At 30.4% G+C, this 19,284-nt stretch overlaps 2 protein-coding genes across 7 annotated transcripts; one reads left to right on the forward strand and one right to left on the reverse strand.

Moving 5' to 3' along the window:
• Nucleotides 1-85: 85 nt before the first annotated feature.
• Nucleotides 86-17,602, reverse strand: LOC141456919 (cGMP-dependent 3',5'-cyclic phosphodiesterase-like). 5 transcript variants are annotated; one of them, XM_074133323.1, is made up of 16 exons: nucleotides 17,463-17,602; nucleotides 16,416-16,635; nucleotides 11,458-11,575; nucleotides 10,876-10,992; nucleotides 9,270-9,526; nucleotides 9,089-9,198; nucleotides 7,714-7,871; nucleotides 7,345-7,493; nucleotides 5,745-5,970; nucleotides 5,389-5,573; nucleotides 5,142-5,270; nucleotides 4,117-4,252; nucleotides 3,422-3,539; nucleotides 1,874-2,043; nucleotides 1,350-1,492; nucleotides 86-330 (listed from the first exon to the last, which is right to left on the reverse strand). In XM_074133323.1, the coding sequence occupies exons 4-16, from the start codon at nucleotides 10,969-10,971 to the stop codon at nucleotides 111-113; spliced, it is 2,097 nt and encodes a 698-aa protein (XP_073989424.1). In that variant the 5' UTR covers nucleotides 10,972-10,992; nucleotides 11,458-11,575; nucleotides 16,416-16,635; nucleotides 17,463-17,602; the 3' UTR covers nucleotides 86-110. The 5 variants fall into 5 exon arrangements, with proteins under 5 accessions (XP_073989424.1, XP_073989423.1, XP_073989425.1 ...); XM_074133322.1 differs by lacking the exon at nucleotides 16,416-16,635 and having other exon boundaries at nucleotides 17,463-17,601; XM_074133324.1 differs by lacking the exons at nucleotides 16,416-16,635; nucleotides 17,463-17,602 and adding an exon at nucleotides 12,155-12,377.
• Nucleotides 11,788-19,276, forward strand: Tektin-A (Tektin A). Of its 2 annotated transcripts, none has more exons than XM_074133334.1 (7): nucleotides 11,788-11,926; nucleotides 13,413-13,684; nucleotides 15,298-15,604; nucleotides 16,022-16,236; nucleotides 16,926-17,151; nucleotides 17,465-17,619; nucleotides 17,691-19,276. In XM_074133334.1, the coding sequence occupies exons 1-7, from the start codon at nucleotides 11,861-11,863 to the stop codon at nucleotides 17,908-17,910; spliced, it is 1,461 nt and encodes a 486-aa protein (XP_073989435.1). In that variant the 5' UTR covers nucleotides 11,788-11,860; the 3' UTR covers nucleotides 17,911-19,276. The 2 variants fall into 2 exon arrangements, with proteins under 2 accessions (XP_073989435.1, XP_073989436.1); XM_074133335.1 differs by having other exon boundaries at nucleotides 17,696-17,837.
• Nucleotides 19,277-19,284: the final 8 nt, after the last annotated feature.

Raw genomic sequence — 19,284 nt, forward strand, 5'->3', positions numbered from 1 at the left:
CTTTAGAAAGTAAACTGCTGATTTGTTCAGGCAGCTTTATTGTCCAGCAACAAATTTATTTTTATGAATATTAAGAAAACATAACTATTGAATAAAATATTGTATTTTTGTCATTGTATTGACACTTCTTCTTCTTCTTCTTCATCATACTCGAAGTCATCGCTAGAGGAACTTTCAGACGATTTCTCTTTTTTCGTTTTTTCCAATTCGTCTTCTAAATTTTCCAACCTCTTCCTCATATGTTCATCTCTTATGTCAACCCATTTCAATTTAAATTTCATTAATCTCATTAAACATTCCTTGATCCGTGGAAGGAAATTTTCTAATAAACTATAATCAGTTAAAAAATATGTATCTTTTTTTAAATAATCAAGAAAATCCATTTCACAAGTGTTTTTTATAAAACTGACTCATGATAAGAGGCGTTATGTTTTTGTTAAAATAAACAAAGTTTGCATCGGATGCAGCTTTGATGAAACTCTAATATAAGTAAAACATAAATGAAATCGAAAACTTTGCACTAAACTGATTAATCATTTTCTGATCATAGATGAAATCCGTGATAAAGGGCAGCAATAAACAATAAACACGCATGACACGACGGATAAAATAAAAAATATTATTCAGCATTGCGATTCTAACTAAATTTTAAATTAAAATAACTAGGGAGTCCCTCCTGTGGGAGGAGCTTTCCATCTCTTTATCATGCTATTAGTGTGACTCACGAGAATCATATATTAATAAATTTCTATAAATTATATTATATGCATGGACGCAACTCTTTCTAGCGTAACATCGAACCTATAATCTAATCCATTTTGGGTATATTTTTTGTTTCCTTGTCTTAATCATAATGCTCTTTATTTGATAATGAAAACAAAACAAATTTTATAAATTCGTTTCTTTGAAATATTTCAAATTTATGATTATCACTAGGAACTAAAAAATAAATAGGGAAATAATAATAATAAATAGCGAAGGAATTAGCAATGAGGTCAGCGAATTGGATTCCCACGCGGAGGTCTCGGATTCGAATCCAGCTGCTGACCCTTAGATTTTCTCTTCCTAGGAACTTCTTACAGCTCACTTTCCGGTTTCTGATGATAGACATTGTTGTCTGTAACGAGAAAACACTGTCTCCGGACTGGAAGTGCACTGAAAAAAAACCTCCGAGCACCAATAACCTCACATATTGACGCGCCTTGAATCAATCATATTGACTCTTCACAAATTAAAAATTCAGAATTTTTGCTAATTTGTTGAATAATATTTTCGTAAGTATACTATCATTGTATTCTATGTTTCACTTATGATATTTAAATTTAAAAATGTAATAAAATAAATCTTACACAAATGCTGGTACACAGTAATTTTCTATAAATTCTATATGCATGGACGCAACTCTTTCTGGCGTAACATCGAACCTATAATCTAATCCATTTTGAGTATATTTATCATTTCCTTGTCTAAAAAATTCTTGAACTATTCGGCTCTGCAATATATTAAGGGATACAATTAATAAAGAAGTCCTATTAAGTCAAATTATGCTAAAAATTACTTTTCAGAAACCTTGAAAGAAATTTACGCTAGGGTTCAATAAACCTTTTTAAGTATCATTTGCTTAATCTAACTAATTAAACATTGTAAAATAAGCTTTAAACGCCTTGAAACTTTACACAACATCTTGTACAAAACTTTCTGTGAGGCTAACGTAAAAAAATGGCTAAAAAAAAAAAAAATTAAAAAAAACTATTCATTACGAGTCAAGCCTTTTGGGCATGAGATCTCTAAACGACCATTAAAAAAAGCTCGCACAACCTATCTCCTAGGGCAAAAAAAAGGTCGAAATTTTCATTATTTTAATGTTACTTACGGATGCTTCTTCATATGTTGTCCAAGATTTTGTAAAAATACTAAATTGTGCAACGTTCATAATAAGGCCGTGTAATAATTTTCTATGTTTAATATTGTTTCTCTTAAATCCATCGCTAATAATTTTTGCAATAATTGGTTTTTTCAAGACATGATGACTAACATCTGTAGCTGGAATTTTTATAACAATTTCAAAGAATAAAACATTTGCTGTATCTTATTTCCCTTGTCTTATTAATATTTACAAGCTGGGCGTCACAATTAATGAATGTGCCATAGAAGGCACTCGGAACTTCAAAAGTTTGGTAAAACGAAGATTTAGTATTATCATTATTTTACTACTCCTATAAAAAAAATTTATTTGTAAAAAATTATCGTCAGAAAAAAATTAGATCGTCTTTATATATAAACTTGCTGAATATCCTTATGGAATGCATTATTATAATGAGTCATTCGCTTATGTTTGGTGCAAAAGGATGAAACAATTTATTCCATTTTAAAACTAGTTTAAAGTTTAAGGTAGAAACATTCTCTCCTCAAATTCACATGAGTCACTCTCATCAGAGGAATTCAGGATTGAAGAGGGTGAAATTCGTGGCTTTGATGAAGTGTTTGGGCAGGGCCTTGTGCCTTTGTTCAGTCTGCACAGTTCGATAGATTTAGATTATGCAAAACCATGATTAGATGAATAACCTTAAGTTAGAGGACATGAGGTGGTAATCTTGAGATTCTTAAAAAAGGGAGAGGAAATCGCCTTTTGATTGAGTGCAACCGCTGGTTTAAAATATTAAGAAATGTTTGACCAGAGAAGGTAATTTCGTGGAAAACGACTGGCGACAAAAACTAGTTTGAGTGCTTTTTCGTACCATTACAATAAGGAATTGACCCATTAGGCCTCTTTTGGCTGCCGAGCCTGAGAATCATGACCTTTAGCCCTTCATAAATTGGGTATACCCCTTTTAGAACGCAATTTCAAAAATTGGGCTAAACAACTTTGAAGTAACCATGTGGATAGAGACAGTAACAGAGAATAAAGCAAACCACTGATATGAACATGTGTTTACTTTAAATCCAAACTTTTGCAACAGTTCTGTAATTTAATCTGAAAGATTTCTTATTTTAAAACGTAAATAGCAGAAGCTTGCTTTAATAATAGCAAAGTTAGAAGCTATTACTTGAATGTAAATAAAGTTTAATCCAATAAATTCACAACTAGGCAGAAATAAAGTTCCAGAATGGTTTACTTAATTATGCTTTTCTACTTAAGTACAATAGAAACTTTATAAAGCAGTCTCTTTGCAACCTGTAAGTGCAAAAGTAACTTATTTATGTATATCATAATGTACAATGTAATATACAAATGTATATTACAGAGTAGATACTCTCAACTACAAGCTGGAAATTTTTGAAAAATTTCTTATGCAGAAAAGAATAATTAAATAAACCATTGTGAGACTGAATTTTCGCTTCTTCTCATTAGATCCGCAACATTTGGCAGTCTATACGCCAAAAATTATTTGGTAGTTTGATTTAATAATTAAAATGATACCTATTATCATATCGTACAATAGTTCCATGCATAATTTATAATGTTCATTATTCATAAATTTAAAAATATTATATTCATGCATTGTTAAGAGCCGTATTAATTGAGATATAACCAGTCTCTAAAAAAAAACAGAAAATTTATAAAATTTAAGTAAAAAGCTTATTAGTACTTTCAAATAGCATTTTTCACATACACAAAAAAAATTGAATGAAATCTTTATTGTTTGATTAAATAACATTAACTGAGCGAAAATAGTTTTGTTAGTCTTATCACTTCAAATGAAGGAATAAGTAGACAAGGAATAGATATTCAGCTAAGATCAAAATCATCTGTAGAGTATCTTTTATCTTTTTTGATGAATGCTTCTTTAATCTAAAAGGAAGAAAGATTATTCCCAATTTCAGTAATAATTTTTTTATTTGTTTTATTGCCAAAATTTCGAATGAAGTAGTAGATCCATCTTCATGACTTAAACTTATTAATAATTGTAATATGTTTTACATTGTGGTTGTTAACTTTAATGGCTTTAAAGGTCTTTTGTCCTGACTAAGTATTGAAAGTTAAGGCAATAACAAAATTATTACTGAAATTGACAAATTATCTTTTTTTCCCATCAAAATTAATAGTTTCTCTTATTACTGTTTCAGTAAATATTGTTACAAACTTAGTGACAAAAATAATTAATTGGTACTTACTTTTTCCACCATGCCAGGCGATGTATAGAGTGCAGCAAGTGAAGTGCCTCTAATAAACTGAAATGGAGTAGTAGCACCCCTCCAATCCATGTCTTGAGCTAACGCAGCTATTAGCAACATTAGGATCTCTGTTAACCTAGCAAAATTCTTTTTGTACATTACAAATAGTCATCAACTAAAGAAAATTTGTTTTTTTTGTACTTAAATTTAAAACGTTGTGCATTGAACTCACATGAGGTTACAATAATTCATTACTTTCACTATGAATGTAATGAAATATATGGTAGATAGCATAATTTGGTAAACAAAGATACATCTGGAGGGAAATATGTTTACGGAGCAGAACAGCTTGGCATCATGAATATTTTCTCTCCTCTTCCTAAGAGGCTTGGAAAGTCTTCTTAAACCAGCCGCTGCTAGCGAAGTCCTGAGCTTGCTGTCCGGTTTAAACAGAGGCATTCAGATAGTCCATGGATGCTCTATAGGATCTAGTATTCCACGAAAATAAAGAACCCATCGAGCCTGCTCAAAGACGTATAACAGATACGTCTTTCATCAAAAGATGTTTTGTTCAGAAAGTTCAAATCCTCAACGTTCAAATAAAAAATAATCTTGATTTTCAATATCCGAGAAACTTACAAATACTTGATAATATGTGCTATTCTATATACTACTAACCCAAAAGAAAGAGTCAGGGGAGGAATGTGTAGCCGAAGGCATAAACTATAGTTGAGCTAGGCTAGGTAATTACGTTAAGAGCCTTTCAAGAGGAGAATGTAGCCAACATCTTATGCCAAAATTAAATCTCTATCTAATTAAATATTTCATGGATAAGAATAAGATCTTTAATTCTAGTCAGGTTATTTCTAGGCAAATGGGAAATCGAGAAGGGATCTCCCAGTATGAGTGCCCTATGAGAAAAAAGATAAATTAGGCAGAGAAGATCAGCCCATTTATAAATCCAGGCTCAAACCATAAACCTTCTTCTAAGAATCCATAACAATAAATCAAAATGTAGTACTTACGTCAATTTACAATAATTTTGTATATTGGTGTAAGAAGTCAATAAAACTATGAAGTGGAAGGCATTAAACGAATGAAGTTCATTGTGAAAAGGAAGTTTAGGAATCGCTTTAAATATACCACAAACAAATCTGCAAAACAAATATAAAACACTTATTAAAAAGAATGTATAAACCAGTCTTCAGGTCATTGCCATTTGCTACTGTTTTAACTTATATTAAACTTCGAAAATTTTACCGTTAACTGTACCTGCCAAATATATCTTCCTCAATTTTAAATTTCGGTAAAATATTTAATTTATAAAATATTAGCATAATGTATGAAACTAAATCATGGCCAATCATATCGTAAGGATTAAACTTGAATGTTAGAAGATTTTCAACCAAAGGAAGCGAATCTGGCACTTTATAATGCAGCAAGTTACATTCAGGAATCTGAAGCAAACAAAAACATAAGATTGAGCGTAATTAGATTTTCCTTACGGTGATTAAAGAAGTAAAAACAAACAAATTTTCTAAAAGTAAATGTATTAGTTTTTTAAAACATTATATTACATTAACTGTATATAATATTAAATGTACATATGAATTTAAAATTGTTTTAACCTTTGACTGCCGCGATAGCATGCAGTCTAAAATTTGCCGAAACATATACTTTTCTTCTAATCTTCTATAATATCTTGCACTCTGCATAACTACTCCACAAACCAAACCAAATCCATCTGCATTTTGCTCATCGAGTTCAGTAAAATATTCTGCAGTAATTTTATTAAAAAGTTTGATTACGCCTTTAATTTGGTTGCACATTATTATTGGAAATGTTAAGCTATTCCTGTAAAAGCCGAATACGGATTAATTTATTTTGAATTTTTTTTGAACTTTTCATTAATTTAAATACAAAAGATTAAGTATTGGTTTGAGAGACTTTAAAACATGTGATGTGAAAATGTCACACTATTTCTTTACTAACATTTTGTTAATGTAAATAAATACAACTGAAATTTGAATAACCCTCTTCTTATGAGTATCTTTGTTATGAAGTTATTATAATGAGGGAACTTTAATTTGCATCTCAAAATTTAAAATAAAGAGTAATAAATTGTATTTTCGTCTTCCTACACGTTTGAGTGGTACTTGAGAGACATGGGCACAGCAAAAGAAATTTACTCGTGTACTTGAAGAGTAACATCACTCAACACCATTCTACATATATGTAGATAACTTCCATTATTTATATTGTTCATTTAACTTTAATTTTTTAAACTTTAATTAATTAAAGATAGGTTGAGTGGAGGTTCTATCGGTATATCTGTGATTAAGACACTTTTTTATTCAGAAAGTATAATCGTATATTTTAGTTTTCAATAACATCAATTTTGGCGGTACAATGTTTGAAAAACTTTTAAGATTGCTTTAAAAAATCAAGAATGGGCAAATTTGTTTTTGCTAAATTAAAGAAAAGGGCTCAATTTACAACTAAAAAAGATTACTTGCTACGAGCAATATTCGTATTAGCCAAGAATATTTACTAAGAATCACTGCAATTGTGCAATGTGAAACTAGTTAATTTTGGAATAGTGCTTAAGAAACGAGGAAAGAAGTCTTCTACGACTCCATGTAAAAACAAAAAGACGTTACGAGTAAATGATTAATAGTCTGAAGACTATTGTATGATGTATGCCCGTGTATGATGAATCACACGGGCACAAAAATAGAAAAATTTTGGAACTAAGTAATTGAAACTACTGCGGAGCCTGAGTTCAGAAAGGTTCAAGCTGCTGTACCATTGGTCGTTATTTCCAGACGTTAATAAGAACGAACATCTAAGCAATCGGCTCAAATCATTTTCGAGAATCAAATTATTTATTACACAGCTACGATAATTAGTTTCAAGTTTAAACTAATGAATTATCACACCTTTAAGTGTGAGAATGAAATTTTTGCAAGGAACAGATTTTGAAGCACCCGCAAATTTCAGAGGCTAAAAAGAATATGAGATAACCCAACAATGTTTTTTTTTGTTTTGTAAAAGTTGTTTTAATGAGAATTTCCATTATTCAATATCATAATCAAAAGGCTTATTTATTTTACTTCAAAAGATTTTATCTTAATGGATTTAGAACAGAAAAAAATCGTGTCTAACATTAAATAACTAAAATGAGATTTATAAAATAGAATTGAGATTTAAGACAGTGTTAAGTATTACCTTAAAACCCAAACTCCTTCTTTTAATTTGCAAATATCAGGATGTGCATAAGGATCTCGGGACACATGCTTACAGTTGATTATTTGTCCTTGTTTTGCTACTATGTCGGTTATAGTACAATTTTTTGGAAGACTTAGTTCATTGATGTTCTGCAACATTTATTTTCACTCTTTATAATATATTGGAGGCTGTGGTGTTCCACTCCCTACAAAACCCAGAGGGTGCACCTGGGTGGATAGAATAGTATATAAATGAAACTTTTCAATTTTAATGGGGCCAGCGGTTCTGACTGAACGATCAAAATCCCTCTAGTCAAAATAAAAATTTACTTGTAGTAAAGAATAGAGCATGACAAAATTATGCAAATACCATTTTAGAATATTTCTTCTTACTTCGTTGAATACTTCTGTACGTATAGATTACTTTCTGCGCTAAATTTTCATCAGTTATATGTACCATACATTCTTCTGCTTCAAATATTTTTACAGCTTCTCTTTTGATTCCTTTATAAAGTAACAATTCGTTTTCTAAAAAAAATTTTTTGTTATGATTTTATCAAAAAGTCCATAAAGAATACTGCAGTCTGATTAACAACACTTCACCTCTAACCATTAACGCTGATGAGGATACTTTGGTTCAGACAAATTCGAGAAGTATGCACATATAAATTGCAATTTAACTCTAAAAATAATTGTTGGATAACAGCTGGCTAGAAAATAAAATCATGCAGCTCACCGAATAAATACCAAAGAGGAATATTTTCATTTAATCAAAGCTCTTGTCAAATAATAATGCTAATGTGGGCTAATCTGAATATTGCTCAAAACTTTTTTTGTAATAGGTTTAGTTAGTCTATTTATTAAGGAATTGAAAGCAATGGGATTCTCCTTTGGGCAGGACTACAATACCTTGCGAGCTGAGGAAGAGGCTGGCAAAAAGCTGCCAAGGAACATTTGTCTAATAAAATAAAAACTAATTTTCTGAAATGAGTTTGGGCTTACTTTATAATACATAGCATTAGTTAATAATACATATGTAATATGTAAATTAGTGTACATTAGTTTAATAATAATAATAATTAATCATTATTAACTAATTATGAATTAAGAAGTCAAGATTCCCAGTTAAGTTACTTATTTTCTTGTACAGGAAAGGATTACTAATTTTTGCTATTTATTTCAATTATTTTCAACAATTAAATTAAAATTATTCTAACTTGGGGGAAAGATAACATCTAGAGCTTCAATGAGACATTTGCCGTCAGCTTTGCCCTCTTTTCGCTCAATAGTCCGTTCCTTAAACCAAGGCATCTTGTCAGATGCTTTTAACATGTTATCACCATGCCATCTGGAAATCTGAGCAGCTGCCTGGTTATATTCGACTTTCTTAATATACGATGATACTTCCATCTCGATTTCCTCAAAACGGGTTTCACTGAAAGGCGGGTCAGTGGAATCTATTTTGTTAATAACAACGATCAGTTGTTTTGCAGCAATTGTAAAACTTATACTTTTATTTTGTATTACAAAATTTTTTAACTCAGAGCACCAATGAAAAATGTTTTTGTAATCTTACTTGGGCCAAATATCTTTTGCCTTATCTAAATTATCAATAAAATTATTATATAATAAATATTGTGGAGCAGGTAGAAAGAGCAAAAGTTATGCACTAAATTTTAGCGGTTTCTCACTTGACAAGTAAAACCACTGATGACAATAATAAATAAGATAGTCTAGCTAATTACCTAGATCAACAACAAGACTCACAACGGATTTAAACATTTGTTCGGCCATCCTGCGATGTAGTTTTTCTTCTTCTAATGCAAAAGCACTTTTTAGAGTTGGTAAACAATATCTAAAATATAAAATTTTTAGTTTTTTTAATAACTTGAAGAATGACTTTTATAGTAAATAATGTTTACTTACCGAAAACAACCATCAGCAATTCTGCTAATATTCTTTTCGTATTCAAATTCTCTAGGATAGTTTACAAATCCGACGTATAAACAGAGTTTTTTGCTTATTGGATGATAAATTGGTAATATATAACAGTTTTCAAATGGTACAAAGTATTTGTTGTTTAATAGATGATTCAATTCAACTTTCAAAAGCCCATCCAAATCATCTTCTTCAACAATTGCACCATTTTTCTCTTTTACTAATTGGAGAAACCAACAGTCAGGCTAAAACAAAAACCAAAAAATATATGAAAACCACTCTTAAATTTTTCAACTTACATTTTTATTGTTTTAAAATTACTTATCAAATAAGAACTTACGTTAATTAAAAATATAAAATTGGATTTACAGCCAATCGTGTTGATGGACAAATTTAGTGTTGTAAGTTGTAAGTAACCGGAGGCCCCTAGTTGCGTTGTGGGCCCCAGCACTTGACCGGGTAAGCCGCCTACCCTGTTGTGAACACATTCCACCTCTGGTTTAATTATTAATATACTGAAGCCGAAATTTCTATCTTTCCGGTCAAACTGGACGAGAATTTCTTATTTTTCCATTAATTTTCCAAACGTAAATTAAAATTCAGACTTCCCAGTATGTACATTCCACCTCTGGCTTATTTAATTGATAGTGTTTTTGTGCGACAGTGTTGTTGGGCGAAAGAGCCTTTTTGTGAGCCCATTTGTGAAGGAAACAGTGTGGCCAACTAGATTAAAAAATGTACAGTCAATAAAACGATCTAAATAAATAGGCCTCGTCCCTTACCCACAGGGTAGACTTTAATTAGAAGTTACGATTGAAGAATTAATGGAAAAATAAGGAATTCTCGTCTAATTAGATTGGAAAGATTGATATTTCTTTCTTTATTTTTTTACAATCTTTCTCATTCTATTGTTCAAAACTAGATAATTTGTTCATTCATTTTTTAGACGTAAACTGAAATTCAGGCTAACCTTGCCCTGAACTTTTTTACCTTCCTCCTCTAGCTTAGTTATTAATTCACTGAAGTCGAAATCTCAATCTTTCAAGTGAAACTAGGCAGAATTTCTTACTTTTCTATAATTTCGCAATCGTAACTTCAAATTCGAAGTACCCCTATTTTACAATCCAATTCATGCCTGAATTTCGAATTACCATTACTAAATAATCTGAAAAATTAATCATTCTTGTCTAGTCTTGAATAAAAGTATTTGATTTTGACAATAACTAAGATAAAGATGGATTATACACACAGGGCATCCTTTAATTAGAAAGTTACAATTGAAGAATTAATGGAAACAAGGAATTTTCGTTTAGTTTGACTGGAAGGATTGCGATTTCTGCTTTATACACTTAATTAATAAGCCAGCGGTGGAATGGCGTAATTTTGCAATGGTAACTCAAAATTCAGGCTACTCTGAGGGATAGGTTTAAGTTAGTGACTGACTTTCCTGAAGTAAGACAAGAAAAATTCTTGTTGGCCGAATGAATTACAAGTCGAAGCAAAAACTAAATAAAACTCAGGGTTAAAAAAAAATGTTATATCTTTATTCCTTCACATTCGAATAATTATCGAAAAAACAGAAATTAATAATAACCTTCACTTCAACAGTGTGCTTAAGTTCATATTCACCAATGACGCGAACTATGGATTTTGGAACAGTTCTTACCTCTTGAACTATAAATGCTAGCATGCAAAGAGATATGTCTTGAAGCTGCACATGAAATAAAAAGAAAATAATTGTACAATATTTCTTATGATTTTTTTTATTAAACTTAATGAGTTGAATTGTGCCATAAATGAGTACAACTGTAGACCCTCCATATCATACAGTGAAGTGAAGAAGTGGGCTTCATTTCCCGTTCACTCTCTCTGAGTACGCGCGTGACTAAGAACGTGAATAAGATTCTTTTCAAGTACCTCTGCACCGGCAACCTTATTCGCTTCTTAGGAAATGTGCTTAAAATTAAGAAACATTGCCCTTGAATAAATGTAAAGTAATTTCTGTACTTCCCTGGCGTAGACGATAGCGGATACAAACATATCGTACTTTAAAAAAATTTGTCATTTGACATTATGTGAAATCCAAAGCTATGATCGGGAATTAAAGCCACTACTTTGTAAATTGTACCTTAGTTTTGCTGAACGCGCCTCTAACGACTCAGCTCAATTTACTTACATATTTATTGATTTTCTTTTGCAATGTTATTGCGGATCTGTCATACAAAGAATTAACCAAATAAAACAATTTCCCTGGGTCACCAACAAAGATTGGCTCAAATTTCTTGACATTAGACCTGAAAATTGAATGATCAAATGTTTCAATAGTAAATGTTCCATTTTTCAGAATATTAATTAAAACTCCTTTTAATATAATTAATTAATTGCATTGAACAGAAAACTGAAACTAAACTCACATGATTTTTTTTTTTTAATTTTAAAAATCTAAGATGCTATTATTGAGTGTGAGTAAATCAATCGAAGTTGTCATGGTTATGAGTACATAAGTCATTTAATATTTGTTAAAAGTAAAAATTCAACAAGTTTTTTTTAGTTAATTCCTTAGTTTACAGAGAATTAAAATGGAGGAAAAATGTTGTAATGGCGCAGGTGATTCAAAACCACCAGATTATGGAGGATATATTCAAGTAAGCGTTCAACTCATTCTTTTAAAATTTAGACTTTAATTAGGTACACTGCACTAGAGGTTTACGAAATATATATATATTTAAATATTATTACTTTTTTATCCATGTGCTTTATTATGAAGGAAATTTTTCTTTGGTTAAAAAAAAAAATCAGAGTTGATGTTTTTTAATTTTACGTTTTTTCATGCACTTTATTGACGATCAATACATATACAATCTATTGCTTACCATACTGTTTTATTTTGTTTTACTAAAATAAGAATTGCAGATTTTTTTCGCAAATCGTCACAATAACGCCTTCTAGTATTGTAGGGTAGACTTTTGAGATAACGAACAAAATCGTCTTAAAATTTAGGTACGATAAATATGGGTTAATATGTTTAATACATAATTAACGATAAATAAGTAATTTTCACTATAGTTTTTTTATAATAGATCTCAAGGTATTGACAGACTGTACATCTGATGCACATATTTTTTACAGTTTCAGAGAGAGAGAGAAATTAAAACAATGATTTCTTATCGCTGAAAATTGTACACTTTTTGAAACTTATTCTGTATTTTGGCTTAAAGAATAATCTTTATTCTACTCAATTTTTCCTGAGCATTTCTTTACCATAAGTAATATTTGTTCTATTTTCTTCCATTAACTTAATTTATTGTATATCATGAAATTATTTTCATTCATTGCATCTTCTTCTGTATTCTTCGATTTGTCACTATTTAGAATATTTTCAGAGCAGAATCCGAAATAGGCATTAAAAATACAATTATTTTTCAGTAAACAATAGATTGTCTATTCAATTAGTTTTCCTTACTTTCTTCAAGTTTTGTAATAAATACTTGGAAATGGTTTCGAGAGAAACTTGAAATTCTAATCAAGCGTTTAAAGGATTATAATATTTTTTAGGTGATAGGAACTTGAATTATAATATTTAGGAATGATACGACCGAGGAACGTTAAACTTCATAGCTGTTAAATCTTCTAATATAAATTTAATTAGAAAATATTGGCAAACCTAATGTTTTATCTAAATAAAGATAATGGAAAATAATTAGTTCCAATTTGGAAAAATCGCTATTAATTTAAAAAGTAAAATTGATTTATAAAGCAGACTTATTTGTTCTAAGGGGTTCTAAAATATTCTGATAATCTATTTCTTGGATAGAGTCCGAGCTGACAGTTGTTGTTGTTGCCCTAAACTATTTAGTTTAGAACTAGTAAATACTAGTTTACTAGTTCGATTTTATTTAATAAAAATTATGATCATTATTCACTAATTTTTTTAGATCTCCGATTACACACATACTTAAGAATTATTAGCTAAAAAAAGTACTTTTTCTTGCTTGAAACTTGTAATATCACTTTAAGCTTTATTTCGAAAATTTGTCAAGTTTTCAATGCTTGAAAACCGAGAAAGCAAAAAGATAAACATAAAATTATTAAAGTACAATACATTAAAATATAATAATTTTTTTTTTTTAGACTGAGAAAGAATTTTGTACTGATGAAAGGGCAGATTTTCTACCACAGATGGGAGATAAATTAAAAATCGAATCAGGTAAAGGTGAAGATAAAATGGAGCCTATTGGACCTTGGGCAACTGGTAAAGTTGATTGGAGCCCCCAAGGAGGAGTGACTGGCATAAGACCTGTAGTAGATCAATATTCCATATCAAGATACAGCGCTTCAGAATGGAGAAAACATAACGAGGAAGTACTATGCAGTTCTGCCGATGATCTCCACAGAGTTAATATGTAAGAAACGTGAAGCAGTTTTTGTATGTTGCAAAAAGTTATAGTTATAAACTAGGATTCGCCCTATATTTTAAAGAAAATTGGGGAATTTTATTGTTTATAGAACGAGAGAAAAAATTTGTCAATTTGCTTTTGACAATATTACGCTGTTCGTACACTTTTTGACGATCAATCTTTAACACCGGACATTTTTAATATTGTACATTCATGTTTGAAGTTGAAATAAATTTGTACAAGCTGAAAAATCTCTTTTGAAGGTTTTGTAGCTGTTCACGCTCTATCGCACTAAGTATTATATGCATTTTGTTATGATGAATAATTGCTTTTTTATTTCCCCAAAGCTGTGTGGATGTGCTTTTTCTAGTGTACTACCGGTCTCGGACAGTGTTCTCTCGTTACAGGCAACACCGTTCTTCACCGGACTGTGAGTTGTAAGAAGCTCCTAGAAAGAGAAAATCTGAGTGCCAGTAGCTGGATTCGAACCCGTGATCTCCGCGTTGGAATCCGGTATTTGCTAACCACTCAGCTACTCCCTTTTCTCTCAAAAACATGTTGTTTTTATTATTATACCAGAGCAGAAACTAATGTAGTCCTGCAGAATCTTCACCTACTTCCACATGAAGATTAAGGTTCCTTCATTTCGAAAATCGAGAATTCCCTAACAATTTGTTGAGCTTGACTGAATATGTTCGATCTATCGAATTGGGAGGTCATTAATAATGGGGTGTTTTATCATTATTTAAAAGATAATTTATAATCTTCGTATTCTATAAAAAAAAACTGCAAATATAAAAAGGGTTGCCTACACTGAATAAAATTGTAAATAATTCCTTATCTAATACCAGTAATATTTACCGGTTACCTTTGTCCAAAGATATGGTTTTTCGATAACGGTTTGTGTATGAAGGTGAATCTTGAACAAAATATCCCAACACCAAAATCATAGAAAACCGAAACTCTTTGTATTAAGATTTGATTCCTTCCGGGAATCCGAATGTAACTTATGAATCAAAATTGCTCATCTTTAAAAAAAAATGAATTTTTCACTTTTTGTTTATATCTTTTCGAAAATGTTTTTAAGATTTTTAGAATTGCCACTAATGATAGTGAACAATGTTTATCTGTAATATTTTTCCGAATTGAGCCATACCTTTCAGTTTTACGTATCTTGTATTTTTGCTTTTATGTTTACAATCTTTACCAAGCTTTATAGGATTGAAAGCCTGATGAAGATAAATTGATGTCATCGAAAGGGTTTTTTTTTCTTATCTTACAAGAACATGGTTGCAACCAATCTATCATGCTTCAGCAACAGATAATAATCGTGGTGAAGGTGCGGAAGTTGGTAATATAGACTTTCCTTGACAGGGTTGAAGATACAGACAGCTTTAAAAAACTAATTCTACCGCGGAAGAAAAATTATTGCCAATTTCAGTCATTATTGATACAGAAAAGTTGATTTTCTATTAAGCCAATAAATTCATAAAGTTAATGTATTATATGCAGTAATTGAGCATAAGTAGACTCATTTCCATTGGAGGAATGTGAACAATCTTAATTGATAGTTATGGAAATCTGAATTTTCTTCTAATTCTGTTTCTTGTCTTATAAAGGGCTGAATATAACAGTCGTAGAGGTCTGAAATTTACAGCAGAAAACGCTGATAAAGTACAGTTCTCTAATACCAAACGATTGGCTGAAAGAACAAATGAAGTGTTTAAATGGAAAGAAGAAATAAAAAGAGCAATAGAAGCAATGACAGAGGAAATTGGATTATTAGAAATGCAAAGAAAAAGATTAAGTCAAGCAAAAAATGTACTAAGCTTAGTACGTTCTATATCATCAGAATGTCTGGCCTGTCGAGCCTTGAGGCAAGGTCATGACCTAACAAGAGATAATCCAGAGGAAGAACTTATCAAGGTTAGTTTTAAACTTTTTATAAAAATCATTTCCTATAGATTAGTACTTGGATATATTTTTATATGGCAGACCTGGCGGCCGCAGTTTGGCGACCCCTGCTCTAGATTACAGAAAATTCATTACATAGACCTCTATTGATGTACGCTTGTCCAGTCCGGATGGCGTCAGTAAGCAGCAGTTAACAAACTGCAAAACTTCCAAAGCATCGCTTTTGGAGTAACGAGGTTCAGGCGAAATGGACAATTTTATAGGGAGTTAGAAAAACTTCTGCTTAAACATTTTATGGAAAGAATGACCCATAGCTTTAAGAGAATCTACCAGAATCTGAAGCGAATGAATTTAATTCTATTATTGGGACTAGGGGCAGATTCTGCTGTTATACTATTAACTTTAGTCTATAATTTAAAATTAATCTAGGAAGCAGCTCTAATAAAAGAAGTGGATGAACTTTTCAATCGAACATTAATTCGTGTCCAAGAACAACTTGTAAGAGATAAAGCCATGAAGCTTAGATTAGAATCAGACTGGTCTGATAAAAAAGAAACATTTGAGTGTGAAATCACCAATGTTAACTTGAAAAATGACACACCAACTATCTTGTTTAAACCAGCTGCGACTAGATTCAATGAAAAGTTGAGTATAATTTTTTTACAAATTTTTTTGTTTATTTTACGCAGGTGAAACTTTTTGTTCGAGCAATGAACTTGGGGATTTTTTTTTTTAAATACAATAGAAATAGAGAAAGAATTTCAAGCAAGAAACCAATAAGTTTAATTCAATTTAAAAAATTCAAAATAATTTTCACTCTTACCAATATTATTTATTTTTCAATTCTACAGCAAATCGTAGAAGAAATGTTGAAAAATTAAAAAAAAAATCCCTTCTGAAAAGTACCGCTTCCAACCAACGAATTTTAGCCGCTAATTTCCAGTGAGGTCCCTCGGAGGTACTCAAATTATGAAGTTTGACCTTCCGGTGACTTTTCGAGTTAAAAGTTTTCACATGTACATAATATAGGCTACTAAAACGTTCTGAAAACACAGTTAAGGTTTAGAAGCCTCAAAACTGAGTGACAACTCTCTTATTTTTAGAGACTTCCTTTAAGAAAACTGCGTTTCTTGGCCAAACCTATCTATTGTTATGCACAATAAAACAGGACAATACTTATCTTTCACCTATCTATCGTTATGCATAATAAAACAGGACTACTTATCTTTCAATGTTCAAATTATTAATAATATGTTTATACTTTTAAATTGACTAATAATGTCTACTGGTAAAATTGAAAGAAACAAAAATTACATTTTCCCTTTATTTTCAGCCAATCTTCTCCCGAAGGATGGGAAAATGCAACTAAAGAATTGTTGAAATTATCAGATGCTGTTATGGCTCAGTCTTGCGAATTGAGGGCTTTATTAAATGGCCCTATCCTTCAAGATTGTATAAGAGATTTAAAAGCCCAGGCTGAAAAAGTTGATGTAGCTCTGGCAAAAGGAATTTCCGACACAGAAGATTGTGTTAAAGCAATGTTTGCAGAATTGGAAGTGGTAAGATCAAGTATCTTTTCTTTCAAAGATGTTATGTGTTTGTGGCTAGATATTTAATCAAGGCGTACATTCATTTATTACTGAACAACATTTGTGCAGAATCCAGATACCAGAGGATGACTTTTTTTTTGGGTATATAAAATATAAATAATTCTAGATAGTTATGTAGATACACTACACTGAAAGCAGACCAAAATTACAAAGAATATTTTGAGGGTTTCTACTAGGGTCTGTGCTTGGTTGTACAATAGAAATTATATAATAAATATCTGTCGTAAAATATATTCTTGGATAATTATGTTTTAACTCACAGATTGCACGTCGAAACGCTGAATGTGAAAAACTTAAATATGATCTCGCGAATGGTATCAGAGGTTTGGACAAAGCCATGAAAGTTGCTCAGACAAGATTAGATAATTTACAACTAAGACCAAGAATTGAAAACTGTAGAGACAAATCACAATATGGGTAACCTTTTTTTTTTCTTTAAATCATGTGTGTTACCTTTTAAAGTAATTAATTATATTTTTTAACGCTAGGTTAGTGGATGAAGTTAAAAATTTGTCAGAACAGTCTACAGCACTAAAAGGTCAACTAGCAGAAGCTGAAGAGGCATTACTTAATCTCATACGTTCAAGAACTATAATAGAAAAAGAATTGCAAAATAAACTCAAAACTTTATACATAGATAAAAACAGATGTCAGATTATGAGAACAGAATATCCATCGGCCACTGCTATGTCCGGATTTTATATCTAACGTTGAACGAAACTATTATCTGACCTACAAATTTGGTAGTTAAAACTAGCAGCATAAAAATTTCATAAGAAATTATTAGCTCAATTTCATTTCATGTATTCTTAAAAGAAATTATAACTTCTAAAATTAGGATGGATTCTGATTAAATCCTGACATTCAAACTCTTTTGCAATTAATAATAATAAAGCAAATTAAAATAAGGGATATGTGCAAAACCACCTCAATCATCACTTAGAACTAGTGATTAGTTCTATATTTTATGCAGTCTCATGAAAAGACCTAATCTACCAACCTTATTTGGACAACTTGTTGGATGAACCTTGTAGTTATCGACTGCAGAAAAAAAGACATTTTTATCTATATTAAATTTTATTTTGATTCCAGAAAAATCGAACTTTCATTTTCTTCTTTATAGCGCCAACATAAACTTATACGTGCAGTGTGTACTGGAACTTAGCAAACGGAAGTTATCGTTCACATATTCATTTTCGTAAAAACAAATTGAATATGGATGAAGTTCCGAATCATGGGAAGAAAAATGAATCATGGCAGTCAGGGCCCTTCTAGTATAAAGTTGCTTACATTTTTTTAAATTTCTAACACGAAGAAATTCGACATACTGGTAGCTTAAATTGTCGTCTTTGCGATATATTTGGAAATAGAACTCATTACAAAGAGCTTCAACCTTAGCCCAGAAACCTTAAGCAAAGTGTAAAATTATCGATTTATTTGCACCAATAACGCTTGTGCTTCGTTAATGTGTATGAACTCATATCCCTAAGAGACTGAAATTTAATTATTAATCCCTTGAAAATTGTTTTAATATTCCAACAAATGAGCCAATTAAAAAGAGATCAAAATAAGGGCAAATAAAAAGTATTTATTTCATTCATTTATGAAATCATAACAACTTGTCATACGTCAATATGTCAAGCGAAATAATTTTTGTTAATTTCAAAAATAAAAATGACAATAAGCAAATCAATAATTGAAAGCTACGATAGATCTATCACTCATAATAAATAAATGAATTCTCTAATTTAAAAAAAAAAATTCCTGACATAAATGATTATTAGTATATACATGATAACTATTTTTGCAGAATTAATGTTTACTGATAATATAAATAAAAGTAACTTAAATTGTAAACAAACCATTTTCTTTAAATAACCATTAATTTTCAAATAACATTAAAAATATCTTATTTCTTATTAACAGGATCCCTCAACTAACTTCTTAATATTTACATTAATTCTGAACATATTTATATATGTATTTAAACAATAAAATAAAAAAAAAAATAATTCATTAAAAAAAAGGATAATAATAATAAAACAAAATATAATACATATTCTTCAATTTGATAGAGAAACG

This window comes from Rhodnius prolixus, unplaced genomic scaffold (assembly GCF_049639745.1).
Source record: "Rhodnius prolixus isolate KJV_2025 unplaced genomic scaffold, Rpr scaffold_10, whole genome shotgun sequence".
Taxonomy (NCBI): domain Eukaryota; kingdom Metazoa; phylum Arthropoda; class Insecta; order Hemiptera; family Reduviidae; genus Rhodnius; species Rhodnius prolixus.